Below are 15080 nucleotides of genomic sequence, written 5' to 3'. Positions count from 1 at the left end.
ACTGTGCTCCAAGTTCTCCACCCAAACTCGGGAAGCTTGCTTTGAATGAGATTTAGCCCACTTTGATAGCTATGAATCTGGAGGCAAACTCACCTTGGATGTTAAAGCACAGTTCTGCCCTGTCAGAACTCACCTCTTTTTTAAAGGAGCAGAAAGCAGATTGTTAACTATTTTCTTCTAGATGATGTATGCAGGGAATGGATAGGGAGGCTAGGGTCAAAGGAGCAGTTCTTGCTGCCTCAGAAATCAAGGCTTCACTATGCCTTGGTTCAGGGATTAGCCTGGAATGTTCTTCCCAGACAAAACCTCCTGTGCAGTTATATTTAATGGCTGAACTGCAGAGGATGATTACATTTTTCTGGCCTTCTGTTAGTCTGTGTTATGTAAAAGGCAGGAATAATGACCTTGTGCCTGCGAGATTAGTATCTCCCTGTTTCTCTGTCTTACCTTTCGGGTACCCTCTACCTGCTGAGGTATGAGTGACTTTCTTCAGTTACTTTCTCCCCTCCCTCCCCTTTTTTTGTTCTTTTGTTGTTGTTGTTTTGTTTTGGGGTTTTTTTGGGGGGTTGGTTGGTTTTGTTTGTTTGTTTAAGTAAAACCAAAGCATGGAATACTATAAAACAAGTATGTGAACTACCAGCTTAACAGCATTTGGCTGCAATCAGTAGCGCCAGATTTAGCTAATTGTTTAATGTGATCAGTAACTTCACATCTGAAAGCTATCATGAGGAACCTTGTTAGCCAACCAACTGCATTACATTACTGGTGGTAGCAGGAAAAGGAAAATATCTTAAGTCAAACTGCTCAATACCTGTCATCAGCTAATGCCATAGTCCACAAACAGAAAAATAGGAGAAGTGTCCTTGATCAGAGTTTAGCTTCTGGTTACAGGCTTAGCTTTGTATTTAATCTCCATGCCAACCACTGACTTCCCACCAGTATTTTCTCATTTCTTGTTGATTACAGTGACCATTCAGTCCCAGCAGATGTGGTATGACACTGGAAATTTCAGTTGGGGATTTTTTCAGCATTTTGTCACCTGAAGCTAAATGCTGTTGTCACACACAGATGCAAGCTTTCCAGCAGAAGTCAGTGAAAGAGGTTCTTGTTCTATAAACAGATTTTTCTGGCCTAGAAAGCTTGAAACTTTGTCATTTCCTAATTTTGGGAAAATCTACAGAAATGTCTCATGGCATAACAACTGAAAATGATGACCTACTGAAAACCACTTCACTGTTGCAACAAATCTGTGTGACTTCTAACAGTAGTAATCACAGTAAAAAAGGCATTTTTTAAGGTAGATTGATTTCTCATCATTAGATGAGAATCCGATTACCAACTTCGTGTTTCCTTTTGTAGAACAGAGCAATGTTGCAAGCCCACACATGAAGAAGACATGTAAGAGTATACCTGAGACAAAAACAGCCAAGAGAATTTAAAGATATGCAGCATACTTGGAGCCACCTGCTGGAAGTCCTCACCTATGTGATTACTCATTACTATGGATGGAACTGTGCATGTTCCACTGACTGCTCACTCACACTGAGAGTGCTGCTATAAGCAAAGGCTTGCAGAGGTAGGTCCTCCCAGATAGTAAAAGCATGAGCAGGTAAAACAAACAACTACATCTCAGATTTGGGACAGGGGCATTAAGTCTCTCTAGGAAGCTGAGAGAAGGAAATAAATTTCCTTTAGGGAAAAAACAAAACTTGCAACAAAACAGGCAGCAGCCTGCGGCCCAAAGCTATCAGGAGCTGAATATAAAAGGAGACAGACTCCCATTTGATGAGCTTGTTCCAAGCTGGAACATTGTCAAACCCAGCTTTAGTTTTTCGGTTTTGCTTTTAATCAGCAAAGTCCATGCTGCACCACTGTTGACTGATTGGACTGAAATTAGTTTAGGGCCACGACTGAACAGTTTGTCTTTTATTTGCCAAGTGCCAAGTCATCACTGTGTGCTTGCGTCCAAAGCTCTGCTAGTGTTCCTAAAACACAGGAGAGGAGTGCCTCAGCTCTCTGAGCACTGGTCAGAAAGAAAAACAACTGTTAGGTAATCTATCAAATAACTAATTCATACATGTAACCCAAACGTGGTTTACCAGAACAGCACAATAATCATGTAATATCTCTGAAAAACACTGAGCTGTAAACAGAAATACATTGGAACTTCTTTCCTTACACGCCTCTCTGCTATACACTAAAAATGGGGCAGCAGAAGTTCAGGGAAATTTAGCCCCAAACCTAAACATTAAAAGTATCATTGCAAACTAGCACTAAACAAGATTACATAAGTATCCATATGCTTCTGCTTGGGAACAACAGCCTGTGCCTTATATAGCCTGAGATGGTCACGATCTGGGCCACAGCAGAGCAGAAGGCGTGGGAAGGCAAAGTGGATACTGCACTGCCTGGAGTGGGTGCTACAGCTGGTGCTGGATGGATACTGCACTGCCTGGAGTGGGTGCTACAGCTGGTGCTAGATGGATACTGCACTGCCTGGAGTGGGTGCTACCACTGGTGCCAGCCTGCTGTGGGCATCTCTCCCTTGCTCCTTCTGCTCCTATGCTTTTATTGCCATTAATTCAGCCAAGTGGCCCTGTCACTTGATTACAGACAGGCTATGAGAGGTGAAGTACATTTTTGTCATCAGAAGCAACCCTTCTGAGAGCTGAGAAGTTGGTGTGCCTGCCATACTGAGAAACTGGCGAGGGACTCATTGATTAGGGCATAAGGAGAAAACCGAAACCAGTGACAGAACGAGGAAAGCAAAGGTGAAACTGTAGAGAGCTACGAAAATAAATCTACCAACCCAAAAGAACACAGGGATGTCCAAATTCCTGCTTCTGCTTCTTACAGAAAAAAGGAAAAGAGACTGAAAATTATGCTGACTGATGCTCTTTTTATGACACACTGTGCCTGGCATTCTTACAGTGCAGACGTCACTCAATAGCAGGGGGAAGGCAAACAATTCACATCTCTATGTCAACGGTTTGCAGTGCACTCTGCTGCTGCTGTCAGCATAGACACAATCTGAGTATCACTGTAAATAGCTCCTAACATGAGCTTCATAACCACAGCACTGAGCCCATTGCTCTGAGCCTTCTTCCAAAGGCCTGCTGGTGTTCAGCAGCTTCGTTCAGACCAGCACCAGTGATCACTGGTGTTGCTCAGTGAGCTTAACACATTCGTTGTATGAATAGCCAGGCCTCCTGCCTGAATGCAACAAAGATGAGAACACATGCCTCTAGGGAGCACCAGTAAGTCCACCTCCACTATGTCCATGAGCACCAGCAATGATTCACCTGCCAGTGTCACAGATGTCCCATTTCAGTCTGCTGCCTTTTCCCACCAAGCTGAATGATTTGGTCCATGGTTCAGCAAAGAGTCTCCTTGGTGCACTACCCAGAGGACAGCAGCCGCTCAATTCTGCTTGCTCCAGGTCTCCTTGGTGCTCCAGGAACAAGGAGACTGATCACCTCATCACCAAGATGGTATGCCCTGTAGTATGAGGGACACTTTGAGGCTGCCTGTCCTAGCTGACAGTCTCTAGTCTATCCAATAGGTCTCAGATGGCAGGGGGGGTTAATATTATAATATCAGATTGACTTGTTTGAAGCCATTTGACACTGATGGATTTTAATTTAGAAGAATGATGCAGCATGATGTAGAGAAAACAACACAAGTGTGATAGAACGATTGTAGCACACATTGGAATCACAATACCACAGGTTCTCCTTGCCAGCCCCTACACTCTCCACTGACAAGAAGATGGATGTGGTCCTAATTAGAGAAGTACTTGGAACTTTTCATTGCCATGTTTTCTCAAGGTTTCCACTGAAAAGTGTGAAGAGAGTTTTTCAGGTGTGTGCAATGAAATGAGAAGGGAGTTAGTGACTTTCTCTGTGAAGTGGTTGCTGTATTCTTTATTTTTCCTATAAAAAAATACAGCCACACATTTTTAAACAATGTAATTCTGTTAGGAATTGTTACATCATCATCCATTGCTATTAAGTTCCATGAAGAGGCTTGTACTATGAATGACACCTGTGATCAAATAAATCTATTCTAGACACTGTGCTTACACCAGATGTGCCCACACAAATGATTAACACAGGATTGCAACTGATACTGAAACCTATCTACTGGGAGGTAAAAGAGTTAAAAGATAACCTGTAGCTTGTCTTCAAAAAATGCACAAAACCAACTGAGTTATATAAGGTTATAGGTGGATGAGGAGATCAAAGGTTAATGGGGGATATTAATGCCAAAATGAAAGGATTACCCAAACAGAAGGGCCTGCTGCAGCCAAAAGGAATGGAATAAGTATGAATACAGCTTAGCATGAAACACTGGATTGAAGATGCTCCTTATTAATAATTCAACAAAAATCAGTAACAGTATCATGAAGCTAATTAGCTTAGGCTGCAGTTATTATCAAGCTACGATCTGAAACACCAAACAAGTTATCATTGAACGAATCAGGAAATATAGAGATATTTCCTGATATATATTTAACTTAAATGTCATTAATATATTTCTATATCAATAGGGACCATCCAGAAGTTACCTTTTAATTAAGCTCACAGAGAAGATGAACCATCAATATTAACTGCATTTATTTTTAGACATAAAAAATTATGTGGGCTTCGTCCTGATGGCAAATTGCCAGCACAGTCTTAATGGACCTTTTGGGGTAAAGACTTATGCAGCCATGTAGGTTTGGTTCCTCTTTGGCCCTCTGTGTAACCTGTATGTTGGTATCTGCAACAAATTTGGAGCAACAGAGACAAAATTCATGAGCAGTTTTCAAATATATCTTACTTCAGTAGTTTCAGATGGCACTTGGACACTTACCTCTCCCTTGACCCTTCAAAACTCTCCATTATTCTCTATCAGACAAGGCCTGTAATAAGGCATAAAAGCATTACTATTGTTATTACCTGGTAACCTAAAAATACAACTATTAAGCATATTTCTCTCTTAATTATCCTAAATTTACACTAAGCTGTGGTGTACTACTTGGATACAATCCTTAAGAAGACTGGATAGCTTCCCATCACTTTATGGCAGAAAACCAGTTCTCAGTGCTGCACCCTCCTATGATGTAAATATATCGTGAGTAAGAAGGTCCAGTAACTACTCCCAACTTTATATGGAACTTCTCATCTTGTAAGACAGGAAAAAGGTGGAGGAATCTCTCCTGTCTCCAGAAAGCTAACACAAAGTTGTGCCCAATCACAACAGACAGGAGCTAATTTGTCCTTTGCTTGCTGTGTGTAGGGTAGGTGGAAACTTGCTCCTTGTTACTGCTGTAAACTACAGTCTGTTTTTAAAATATCAGGAGCTCTGCTGCTGTGGGTTGTATTTGTAACCATTGTGTTTGCAGCTGCTGCAGAGATTCTGTCTCTGTGTGCTGGCAGAATTCAGCCACCCTAAAGCACGGTCTTTCAGCTGATGTGCTGATCACAGAAATAGCCAGAGGAGTGTTAATTATTTAGTAGTGGGCTGGAACTCTCCATTCCTTCCAGATTTCAATAATTGCATAGGAAGGAGAGATCTTGCTCTCCAGACTGGAGGTAGCCTGAACTCTGCAAATGACAGTGTTCAACTCCAAGGTCAGACTGACATTTGCAGTACTTCTCCAGGTGAAAGATCTGGAAGCAATGAAGGTAAGTTCACTTCTTCAAAGTGGATGGAAGCAATGCAATGTTTTACCTCTCAGGACAGCATCAAAACTGTGTTTTGTTATTTTAATAATGAGAATGGCTCCAATAGGGCTCCTGAGTCTGTGACTGGGAAAACTAGGGGTGAAACACTGCTTGTGTCACAGCTAACAGCAAAACTACCACTGATGTTAATGGAAAAAAGGTTTTGCTCACCTGCTTTTTCAAAGCTTTTGATAATAAAATTGTAAGCTTTAGCATTGGAAGATGGTGTTAAAATGGCAGCTTTTGTATTCTAGTCCAAGCTATGTGAGGAGTGGCTCAAGAGCAGCCTGGAGAAGAAGGCATTGGGGGTGTCAGCATGAGCCAGCAGTGGTTGCCAGCAGCCCAGAAAGTAGCTGTGTGCTGGGCTGCACCCAAAGAAGTGTGATGGGGCTGGAACGAGATGATCTTGAAGACCCCTTCCAAGTTACACCATTCTATGAGTCTACAAAACTACTTACACCAGTCTTTAGGCACTTTAGGGAGAACACGGCAGGCTGCTAAAGTGCTGCTGTACTTTACAAAATTTGGAGCAAATCCTATGTTTGATGCAGAGTACAGAAGTCCATGGAGAGCTTGAGAGGGTGGTTGCCCAGCCACATAAACCATCGGGTTGGGATTTCACGTTAACTTTGCAATCACACCAACAACAGGCATCGTTAAGTATGCTTCTATTGCTTCACGGTCCAGTGACGTGCTCTCTCAGAAGCAGACTACAGGCTGCTAACACGATGCGTGCAGTTAAAGCGCCTCTCATTGCCTGCCCACTGCCGTGACAAGCACAGATCAGCACCAGGCCTCTGGAGCGCAGCGCCGGGATGTGCTGGAGGCGGGAAAATTGGCGGCGCTGCCGCTGTCCATGAGCCCAGAGTTCCAAGCCTCCGGGAGCCGGGGACCTCCTCAGCTCCTAACTAGCCCAAACTAGCTGACCTAGTCCAGACAAACGGACTAAGCCACGTTAACACAGATCAGAGACGGCCCCAGCCCTCAGTCTGGCGCCTGCGCGGGGAGCCGCCTCACCCCGCCGGCCCTCCGCCCAGGTTCCCGGCAACGGCCGGCAGCAGTGAGGGCGCGACCGACCGGGAGCAGCGCAGGGCGGGCGCACATCAGCTGACCGCGCCCCGTGACGGCCCCGGCCGCACGGCGGCTGCGCCGAGAGGCTTGGTCTGGGTGTCGGAGCTAAGATGGCGGCCTCCAGCGCCAGGCTCTGAGGGAGTTAGAGAGGGAGAGCGGCTGCCGCCTGGCTAGCTGGAGGAGGGCTCGGGCTCCGCTCACTGGCTCTTCAGCCTTGTCGCCGGTACCGGCGGGAAGTGCAGCGCTGGTGGGGGCGGCTCCGGGCAGCGCAGGCTCCCCGGACAGGTAAATCCCGGTGGCGGCCCCCGCCTCCTGCCACAGCCCCAGGCGGGGCCGTTCGTCACCGCGGTGCCGCTTGTGGCCGTGCGGGCGCGGGTGCTCCTGGCCGCTGGGTGTGAGGGAGCGGAGCAGGGCTGGAATAGCGCTCGGTGCTGCCTGGAGACGGATGCTTTGGCCGGCAAAGCCCCCTACTCCTTGCCCCAGCCACGGAGGGCGGGCGTTGGGGGGCCACTGAGGCCTGAGGCGACCAACAACCGTCCCCTGCGGGCCTGAGTCCCGAGTGTGGGACCTCTTTTTTACAAGCCACTTTCCTGCCTTCTCTTCCTGTATCTCCTAGCAGAGGAGAGGCTGGGCTTGTTTCTAGCCTCAGCCTGCCTGCTGCTTTCCTGCACCTGATGCAGCTTTTGTAGCCACGGGGCAGAGCTGCTCCTCTTCTCTGGAGGAGCTCTAGCGTGTCCATTAAGAAAACGCACGTTAGCTTGTCTCTTGACATCAGATCGTGAGATGCTGTGGGAAATAATTTATAAAGAGTGGGAGAGATGAGGGGACTTGCTCTGAGAGAGATTTTGTTTATTTTTTGAGTGGTAATGGGATGACTAAAGGGCATGAGCAGAACTTAATGCTTCTCAGAAAATCTACCCTTAATGTGCTCGTTTTTCTAAAGGTTTTTTAATTTCTCCCATGGATGCTTTTCAGTTGGCTTTTGTTTTTTGAAAGTCAGAACAAGGAGGCATGCTCAATGCTTTCCTGTCTGCAATGGGCTGCCAGCAGTCTGGGATAGATTTTTCTGTCAGATGGTGTGGAGCTTGCACCTTGATAGCTGTGTCCATACCGAGGGCCAGGCTCTGGGCTGCACAAAGCCTTGTCTTACTGTGTCAGTTTTGCGGTGGAGGGCTTTTGCATGTTGTCAGCTTGGTGCTCTCAAACTGAGGGAACATTTGAGTAGACTGCTTGGGGGAAGCAGAAGCATAGAAGTTTATTTGGAGCCTTCCTATTAATGCGCTTCTCTCTGCTCTGTAGCTGCTTTTGAAGCTAATGTCATCTGATATGTGTTTTCCCTTTTGTACTCCTTCACAAGTACAATCTGTGGCAGGGAGTCTGAGGAGTTGAAGTTGAGCAGAGAGCTGCATTGTTTCATGTTACTTAACACTGATTAAATAATAGTATTTTTCAGAAAGTATTCTTTGTTTTAGAACTTAAGTTCTTTGAAGATGAAGCCTTGATAATTAGAAAATTGCCTAGATAGGCTACTTGCATGTGGTGAAATAGGTAAAAAAAGGAGGAACACTGTAGGAGGGCCTGCTGGTGACTCATGTTTCATCTTTGAATTGAGTTAGGAAGAGTCAATTTAATCTTCCTATTCAGTCTTCCACAGCTTAGTTCAAAATAACAGGACCAGTATTACAGATGTAAAACCTCTGCTTGGCTCTAGCCCGATGCAGCCTGTAGATACACATCTTGGTCTAATTGCTGCCTGCTATAGTTACCCAGAAATGACTAACTGCTCCTCATTACTGCTGATGGTTTTTTCCACATGCAACAAGTTTCTAAGTGTGTGGAGACTCAGAGGTGAATATATCCCTGTGTAGTGTAAGCTTTCCAGGAACTTTACCATGTATTTCATCCTTACTGGAATAAATTTCTGACTGTTTCGTATGTATTGCTTGCTTCTCTGAGTGTCATGTGGTGGTTTTCATAGTTTCCAAATGTTCATTTATCCTGAGGTGCTGAATCACTCTGTATTTCCAGATTTTAAGCACTGTGCTGGGGATTGCTCTTAAGACCCAGATCTGTGTTCCAGACTGAGCAGGCTACTTTTCTTATTACTTGTGTTTGAAGTTCAGTAAGTAAAGCTTACTGACTTAATAATTTTTCAGCTGGCATTCAATTGTATTTTGAAGTGCTAACTTTCAACTGGTTAACCTCTAAATTTGCTTCCAAAAACCTCTTTTCATGCCAAAACCCAAATTAACAAGTCTACTTCCTCACTAATAAAACTGAAATTGGAACAACATTCTGAAGAAATGTGACAAGCTGGCTAAGCTATGCCTGGAAGGAGAGCTTTTCTCCCTCCCATTAGTGAGTAAACTCTCTTATGCTCATACTCACCTGTCTCACTGGTGAATCAGATTGGTTTATTGATACAGCATAGTGCAAATGTAGATGGCAAAAAAAAAAAAGACAAGTGTGGAAAATTCTGTTTATCTTCAGCACTGGCCCTCAGAGGAGGATGGACACTGATGTCACCATTTCTGGTAGTGGTAAGGTTGAAATTTTCACTCCGTTTGTGTTCTGGGCTACGGAAAGTTGCAATGCTGCTATCTCCGAGGCAGGCTATACTGATCGGCTTCTAAGGATCTGGTGGGTCTCGCCTCTCTCTTGCAGAAAGGGCTGTGAGTTCCTGCACAACAGAGTTCTTCCTCTGTTTCCAAAGCTAACTAGGCTATAGCATTTTAAGAGCAGAATGCTGTTTAGGACAGAGCAAAAAGTTCAGTGTTAACTCTGCCAGTTAGCACACAGCAGGGAAAGTGGCAGAAGAAACCTGTACAGCTAAAACGTTTCAGTGCAGAAAATCTTATTTAAATAGTGCCTTTAAAGCTGCAGATGAGCAGATGCCTGGAAATCAGGCTCCAGACCCTTAAACTAAAATGTGGGTGTGAAGAACCACAGATTAACAGCATCTTGGTTTGTTTTTTCTTTCAGTGTTTTGCTCTGGTTTCTTTCCATTTGGTCCCTGTTTTTATATTCTTCCCATGTCTTCTCTCTCAGAAAAGTGACCCTTCAGCTTGATGTAAGTCTCTGTCCCTGTGTAGCATAGATTTTCCAGGAACTTTAACTTGTATGTTAGCATTGCTGGAATAAAGTTTTAGAAATAAATCTCAGTTTATCAGCATTTGTCTCCACCCCCTCCCTCCCCCCTGCCCTGAAATCTCAGTTTCTTATCAGCACTTTTCTTCCTCCTCCCTGTGGTGGAACAGAATCATAGTCCTGTGTGGGGCTCTGAAGTGCTACCTGAGCACCTCAGGTTAAACATGCACTTAAATATATAGCTTTGTGATTAGGACAACAGTCAATCTGAGTTCTGCACTAAACTCTGAACCCATCTCCAAACTTCTGGCTTTGGGTTTGATTGCAGCTATGCCTACTGCTTTGATGCCTGCATGGTCACAGCTTTAGCTTCTGACTCTACAAGTATTAGCTTGAGACTGACTTGTCTCTGCTTCCTGAAATAGATTCTGGTTTTCCAGATGGCAGTTTTATCTGAAGAATGTGAAATCCTGGAAAAGTGGGAAGTGTATGTGAGTTGAATGCAGCCTTTGTAATGTACCTGTCTATGTAGGTTCCATCTGAAGCAGAGGGAGTCCTGGCAGCAGTTCAGGTCTTTTAGGTGCTGCTGTTTCTGGTACCTGCAGCACACACAAAAGTGTGAGTCCTCAATGGCTGTTTTACTGCTTCTTACAGTACTACAAGAATGAAATAGGAAAGAGCTTCTGTCTTGTGAGAAAGCTAATTAAAGTGTCCAGGTATTGGGGGAGTGCTGTAGTTAGGCTCCCAACCGAAGCTGCAAGTCAAGGACAATCTTTTGCCTGCAGGAGCTTGATGATGGGACTCGACTTTGCATTCAGTGTGCTCTCTCTATCAACCAGATGGAACATGTTTATAAACTGTTCCTTTCAAACGAGTCCTTGCCTCTGCTCTTGTGGAAATAGAACTGAACTAGGTGTTTCTCCAGTATTAACCTTTGAGAGCTATGAGTATGCAATATCCAGTGGCCGTACAACAATATGTTCAAAAGAACCTTTGGAGTTGCGATTTTTCTGTAGTGTGTACCCCAGGACACTAAGATGATCATTAAAATCAGGGCCTTACTGTCACAGATTCTTTTATGGGCAAACTAAAGAATTTAACTCCAGGTTTGTGTCAAGGTAGTCAGCCTTGTGAAGGAGTCTTACAGGAGAAGGTGGTAAAGGTGACAGTAATGTGATCCTACCTGGGGAAGTTCCTAAGAGAGATGGCTTATGAGGTTGCTGTAGCTTATACTGGCAAAAGGACTGAACTGTATTCCTAGAAAAAGCTGATGGGAAGTAAAGGGTTGTACTATCTCAGGCACTAAAATGAGAGTGTAGATAGCATGGTAAGAGTGATGCCACACTGATTCTGCAGCAGGGACTGAAATGAACTTGTTCTAAAATGTCTTTGACTTTGGCATGAACTATTTTGTTTTCATCTTACTCTTACGGCAGAACCACTGGCAACAGAAAAATGATTGCTGGTCTTCAACGTCACAGCTGGGAACACTATGCTATTGTTAGCCTGTTGTCTGTTGAAATGCAGGCACACGTGTACAAGAATGAATTGTTATTACATTTTGGCACACACTGCCTCTGTGCTGGCCTCCTGAGTGGAAGAGCCAGCTACAGTCACTCTCCCCAAACGCAGTAAGTAAAGCAGGGGAGCTTGATGGCCACTGCTAGTTCATGAAGCAATGTTTCTCAGTGTTGTATTAAGACTAGATGTGAGCAAGTCTGGAGTAGGTGGTGGTCAGGTCTGGGAGACTCAGTAATCAGAGGAGTCTGGTGTTGGCTGAACTGGAATTAGAGGTAAATAGGTCTTACACCATACACAGTGGAGCTTGTCTTGTTATAGGTCTTTTCTTTTTACTAATACATTAATCAATGTCAAGAAAATGACTTAAGGGAGGTCTGAAGACTGAGTTTGTGGCACATAGTATTGTGGTTTAGAGTTGTCTTCAGAGGAATCAGGTCTGAAATGTGCTATTATGCAGTAAATCTGCAGTTTGGACAAACAATGTACTGTTTTGATACTTATCCACAGCAGTGGTAATACAACATAGTTTTTTAAACCAGGCAAAATGGAGAACTTCAGGAATAATGCTGTTGAATATCTTATCTCATGAAACTTCCCTTCTAAAGACTGGATTTACAGAATTTAACTGGCAACAAGTGAGTGAGGTATTAACTCTGAAGACCTGACTCAGATCGAGTCATTGAAGTGTGTAAATGTTGCTTCTGTCTTTTTCCAGAGGCAGTACCACAAGTTCTCTACAGTAGGTGGTGGTGATTGTGCTGGTTCTTCACCTGAGGGAATGAATTCTCAAGCTCGTTGCAGTTGGCTGTCCATTCTTCATTTTCATGACTACATAGCTGTTACAGTCTTTGCTCAGAAAGAAAGTAGCCTGAAGTTGTAGAGGAAAGAAATTAGCCATGAGTTGATGTTACAGGTCATCCGTCTTCAAATGAGAAACATTCCTTTACCAAATCATAGAGAGCTAGCTGAGTGTAAAAAGGGAACTAGGGTTATAGTCTGATTTCAGCTGGATACTAACTAGGGCTGGCATTGCTTCAGGCAAGCTACCGACATGAATTCTTGCAGAAAAGCTTCTTAAGTGTGTGATATTTTGGGGGTGCCACCTTTGAAGTTGTGAAACTGAGAGCAGTACCAGTAAGTTATCAAGAGCAGGGGAAGCCTGTTTTGGCACGTTCGAAAGGGAAAATAATGCTGTAGCAGTAAACTGAGAGTGACAGCTTCACTCTAGCCACTTAGAGTATGTCCACTGAAATGCCTTGTGTGTAATAACAGCAAAGGGAAGTAAAAGGGAGGTCAATTTCCCAACTCTTCAACATGCATTGATTTCAACCGTAGCCTTCAGTGTTTAGAAGCAGTCCTGAGAACTTGGCAGCTCCTAAAGCCGTGATCCAGTCCAGCAGCTGTAGGCAAGTTTGACTGAATTCCTGCAGTTTAGGGAATAAGTATTCATGTGTGACTTCAGTGGTGGGATTGCTTAAACTTTTACAGCACAGAAAGGGTACTCACTCAGGTCCTTAATTACAGTGCTTGGTTAATAAGTAAGTTTCTTAACTTCAAATTCCATTTCAGACTGGAAAATAAGCTGTTCTAGCTATCCAGACTCCACCCTGCTGCTTTGTTTGGGTTTTTCATTTTGTTTTTGGTTGGTTTGTTTGGGGGTTTTGTTTTGTTGGGGTTTTCTTGTTTGGTTGGTTTGTGGTATTGTTTGCTTTCAGTTTTGTATTTCTGAAATAGACAATAGGCATGGAGTTGTGGCAGCAGGGCATTCAAATCATACTATAAAATTCTCAAGAGTTAAGTGTTCTAACGGTGATGTAAAATACACTTGGATGCACATGTGCAAAGGTGCAGCAGAAGGAGTGTGAGTTGCATAAATTACTGCCATCTAGTACTGCTAAAGAGTAACGTAACAAAATTAGTGAGTGTGCAACTAATTGTGCAACTTAGTCTCTGTATTGTTTGATAAACATAAGTATTCCTGATTTTGTGTTTAACTGACAAAAGCAGAGACTTGAGTGTTTAAAAACAGCCTTTTTGTCTTGAAGCTTGTATATGATTAGTGATCTTTGGTTTTAAATTAAAATCATGAATACTAACAGGATGGCTCTTCTGTTTTCAGGTCTTGGCACAGAATGAATATAATTAGAGAAAACAGAGATCTGGCTTGTTTCTACACAACAAAACATTCATGGAGGGGAAAGTAAGTAGTTTAAAGTTTGGAGGTTTTATGTTTTTGTGACATCTTTCCTCTCCGTTGTTTGATTTAATGACATAGTTCCTGTATTGATAGATGAAAATTGCACTAAAGCTTCCTGCTGCTTGGCCTTTAATGTGTCTTCACTGGAATCAGTCTGGGTTTTAAACATTGTGCTTTAGCCTCAGAACAGCGTCTTGGAGGAGTAGTGGCTCGTGTACTGTAATACATGAGGGTCACTAGTCCACATGGACTTAAGTTGTGTAATAGGTTATCTGTTAAACTACTAAGCAAGATTGTTTGGGACATCTGTTGCTAGAAATACACTTTGTCTCTGGTGGGAATTTTGGATCTACTTAAGTGATGCTTCTGTCTGCAGAAGCTAAAGGAGCTTCCAATAAAACTGTTGAACTATCATAGCTGGTCTCTGCTGTTCTGTGTTTGGAGTCAGCAGCTGTGCATATTTCTCAAAGCTTCCCAGGACTTTGGTTGGTGTCCTTGCCCATTGTCCCTTCTCTCACACAGTAATGCTGAAGAACTAGCGTTTTTTCTTTCTACCTAAACAAACTGAGCAAAGAGGGCATGTTGTCTACTCCCCAGGAACATGGGTGCTGCTTCATTGTAATGATCATACTGAGAGGTGATGTCTGAATCTGGGTTTTTTTTTTACCAATAAGTTGAAACTGGCTTCTTTTTTTAGTTGTTTGCTGATTGATAGGAAGAATTCATCAGGTATCTTAAGATTAGGAATGCTAGGAAGGGAAGGAGGGTGGGATTGCAAGGAATGGTAGCCACAGATCTTTCTCAGATGTGCTCTGAAGAGCCATGAAAATTGCTTCAGTGTCTAATCAAAGAGCTTCCTGCCTTTTTGTCAGCAAAAGTTAAAGTCATGGTTAGTTCATAAACCACAGTGGACTGAGCAACTGCCTGAGGGCAAAAGTTTCTGTCTATCAAGATAGATTCTCGATTCACTTGAAGAAAATAGTTCAGTTTTAGGGCTCTAGATGATGAGTGAGTTGAGTCTTACTTGAGTTAAGATCCGGCATTTGATTATGTCTTCAAGGCTTAGTTATAAACTGCCTTTATGTGTATTTAGAGGTGAAGTTTTGGACAAGAGATGTTTAGGAGATGTAGGAAGTGACTTGAGTCTCCTCTGTGCAACAGGACTTGGTCTCCTGAGTTTGTCTAGGAAGAGGCAATGAAGGACATGCTAGCTCAGCACGTCTGCTGTTCTGCCTCATGTTCCTTGTCACATCACATATTAGGAACGCTGGATGATTAATACATTTCCTGATATTGAGATGCTGCCTGGAGTGTGAAAAAAGGAAGGGGCTCTTAGGCTTGGAAGCTGGTCTCCTATTAACTGTGATGATGGTAAATCCTTATTTCGCCACAAGGCACTGAGTAACAAAACCTGAAGTGACTGTTCTGTGGCAGGCTTAATTATAGTGGAATTATTACACCAGTTTGTGTGAACAATAATGGGAAGTGGTAGGGAA

At 43.5% G+C, this 15080-nt stretch overlaps 1 protein-coding gene across 1 annotated transcript in view; it reads left to right on the top strand.

The window, feature by feature from the left end:
- The first annotated feature begins 13519 nt into the window (after positions 1-13519).
- DNAJC13 (DnaJ heat shock protein family (Hsp40) member C13) overlaps positions 13520-15080 on the top strand; it is a 42260-nt gene continuing 40699 nt past the window's right edge. Inside the window, exon 1 of the mRNA XM_054384737.1 lies at positions 13520-13587. Within this exon, the coding sequence (XP_054240712.1) occupies positions 13520-13587 (68 nt within the window). The remainder of the gene's footprint in view (positions 13588-15080) is intronic.

Source organism: Indicator indicator, chromosome 11 (assembly GCF_027791375.1).
Source record: "Indicator indicator isolate 239-I01 chromosome 11, UM_Iind_1.1, whole genome shotgun sequence".
Lineage (NCBI taxonomy): Eukaryota > Metazoa > Chordata > Aves > Piciformes > Indicatoridae > Indicator > Indicator indicator.
The sequence above is the reverse complement of the archived record's forward strand: the minus strand, read 5'-3'. Positions and strand labels throughout refer to the sequence as shown.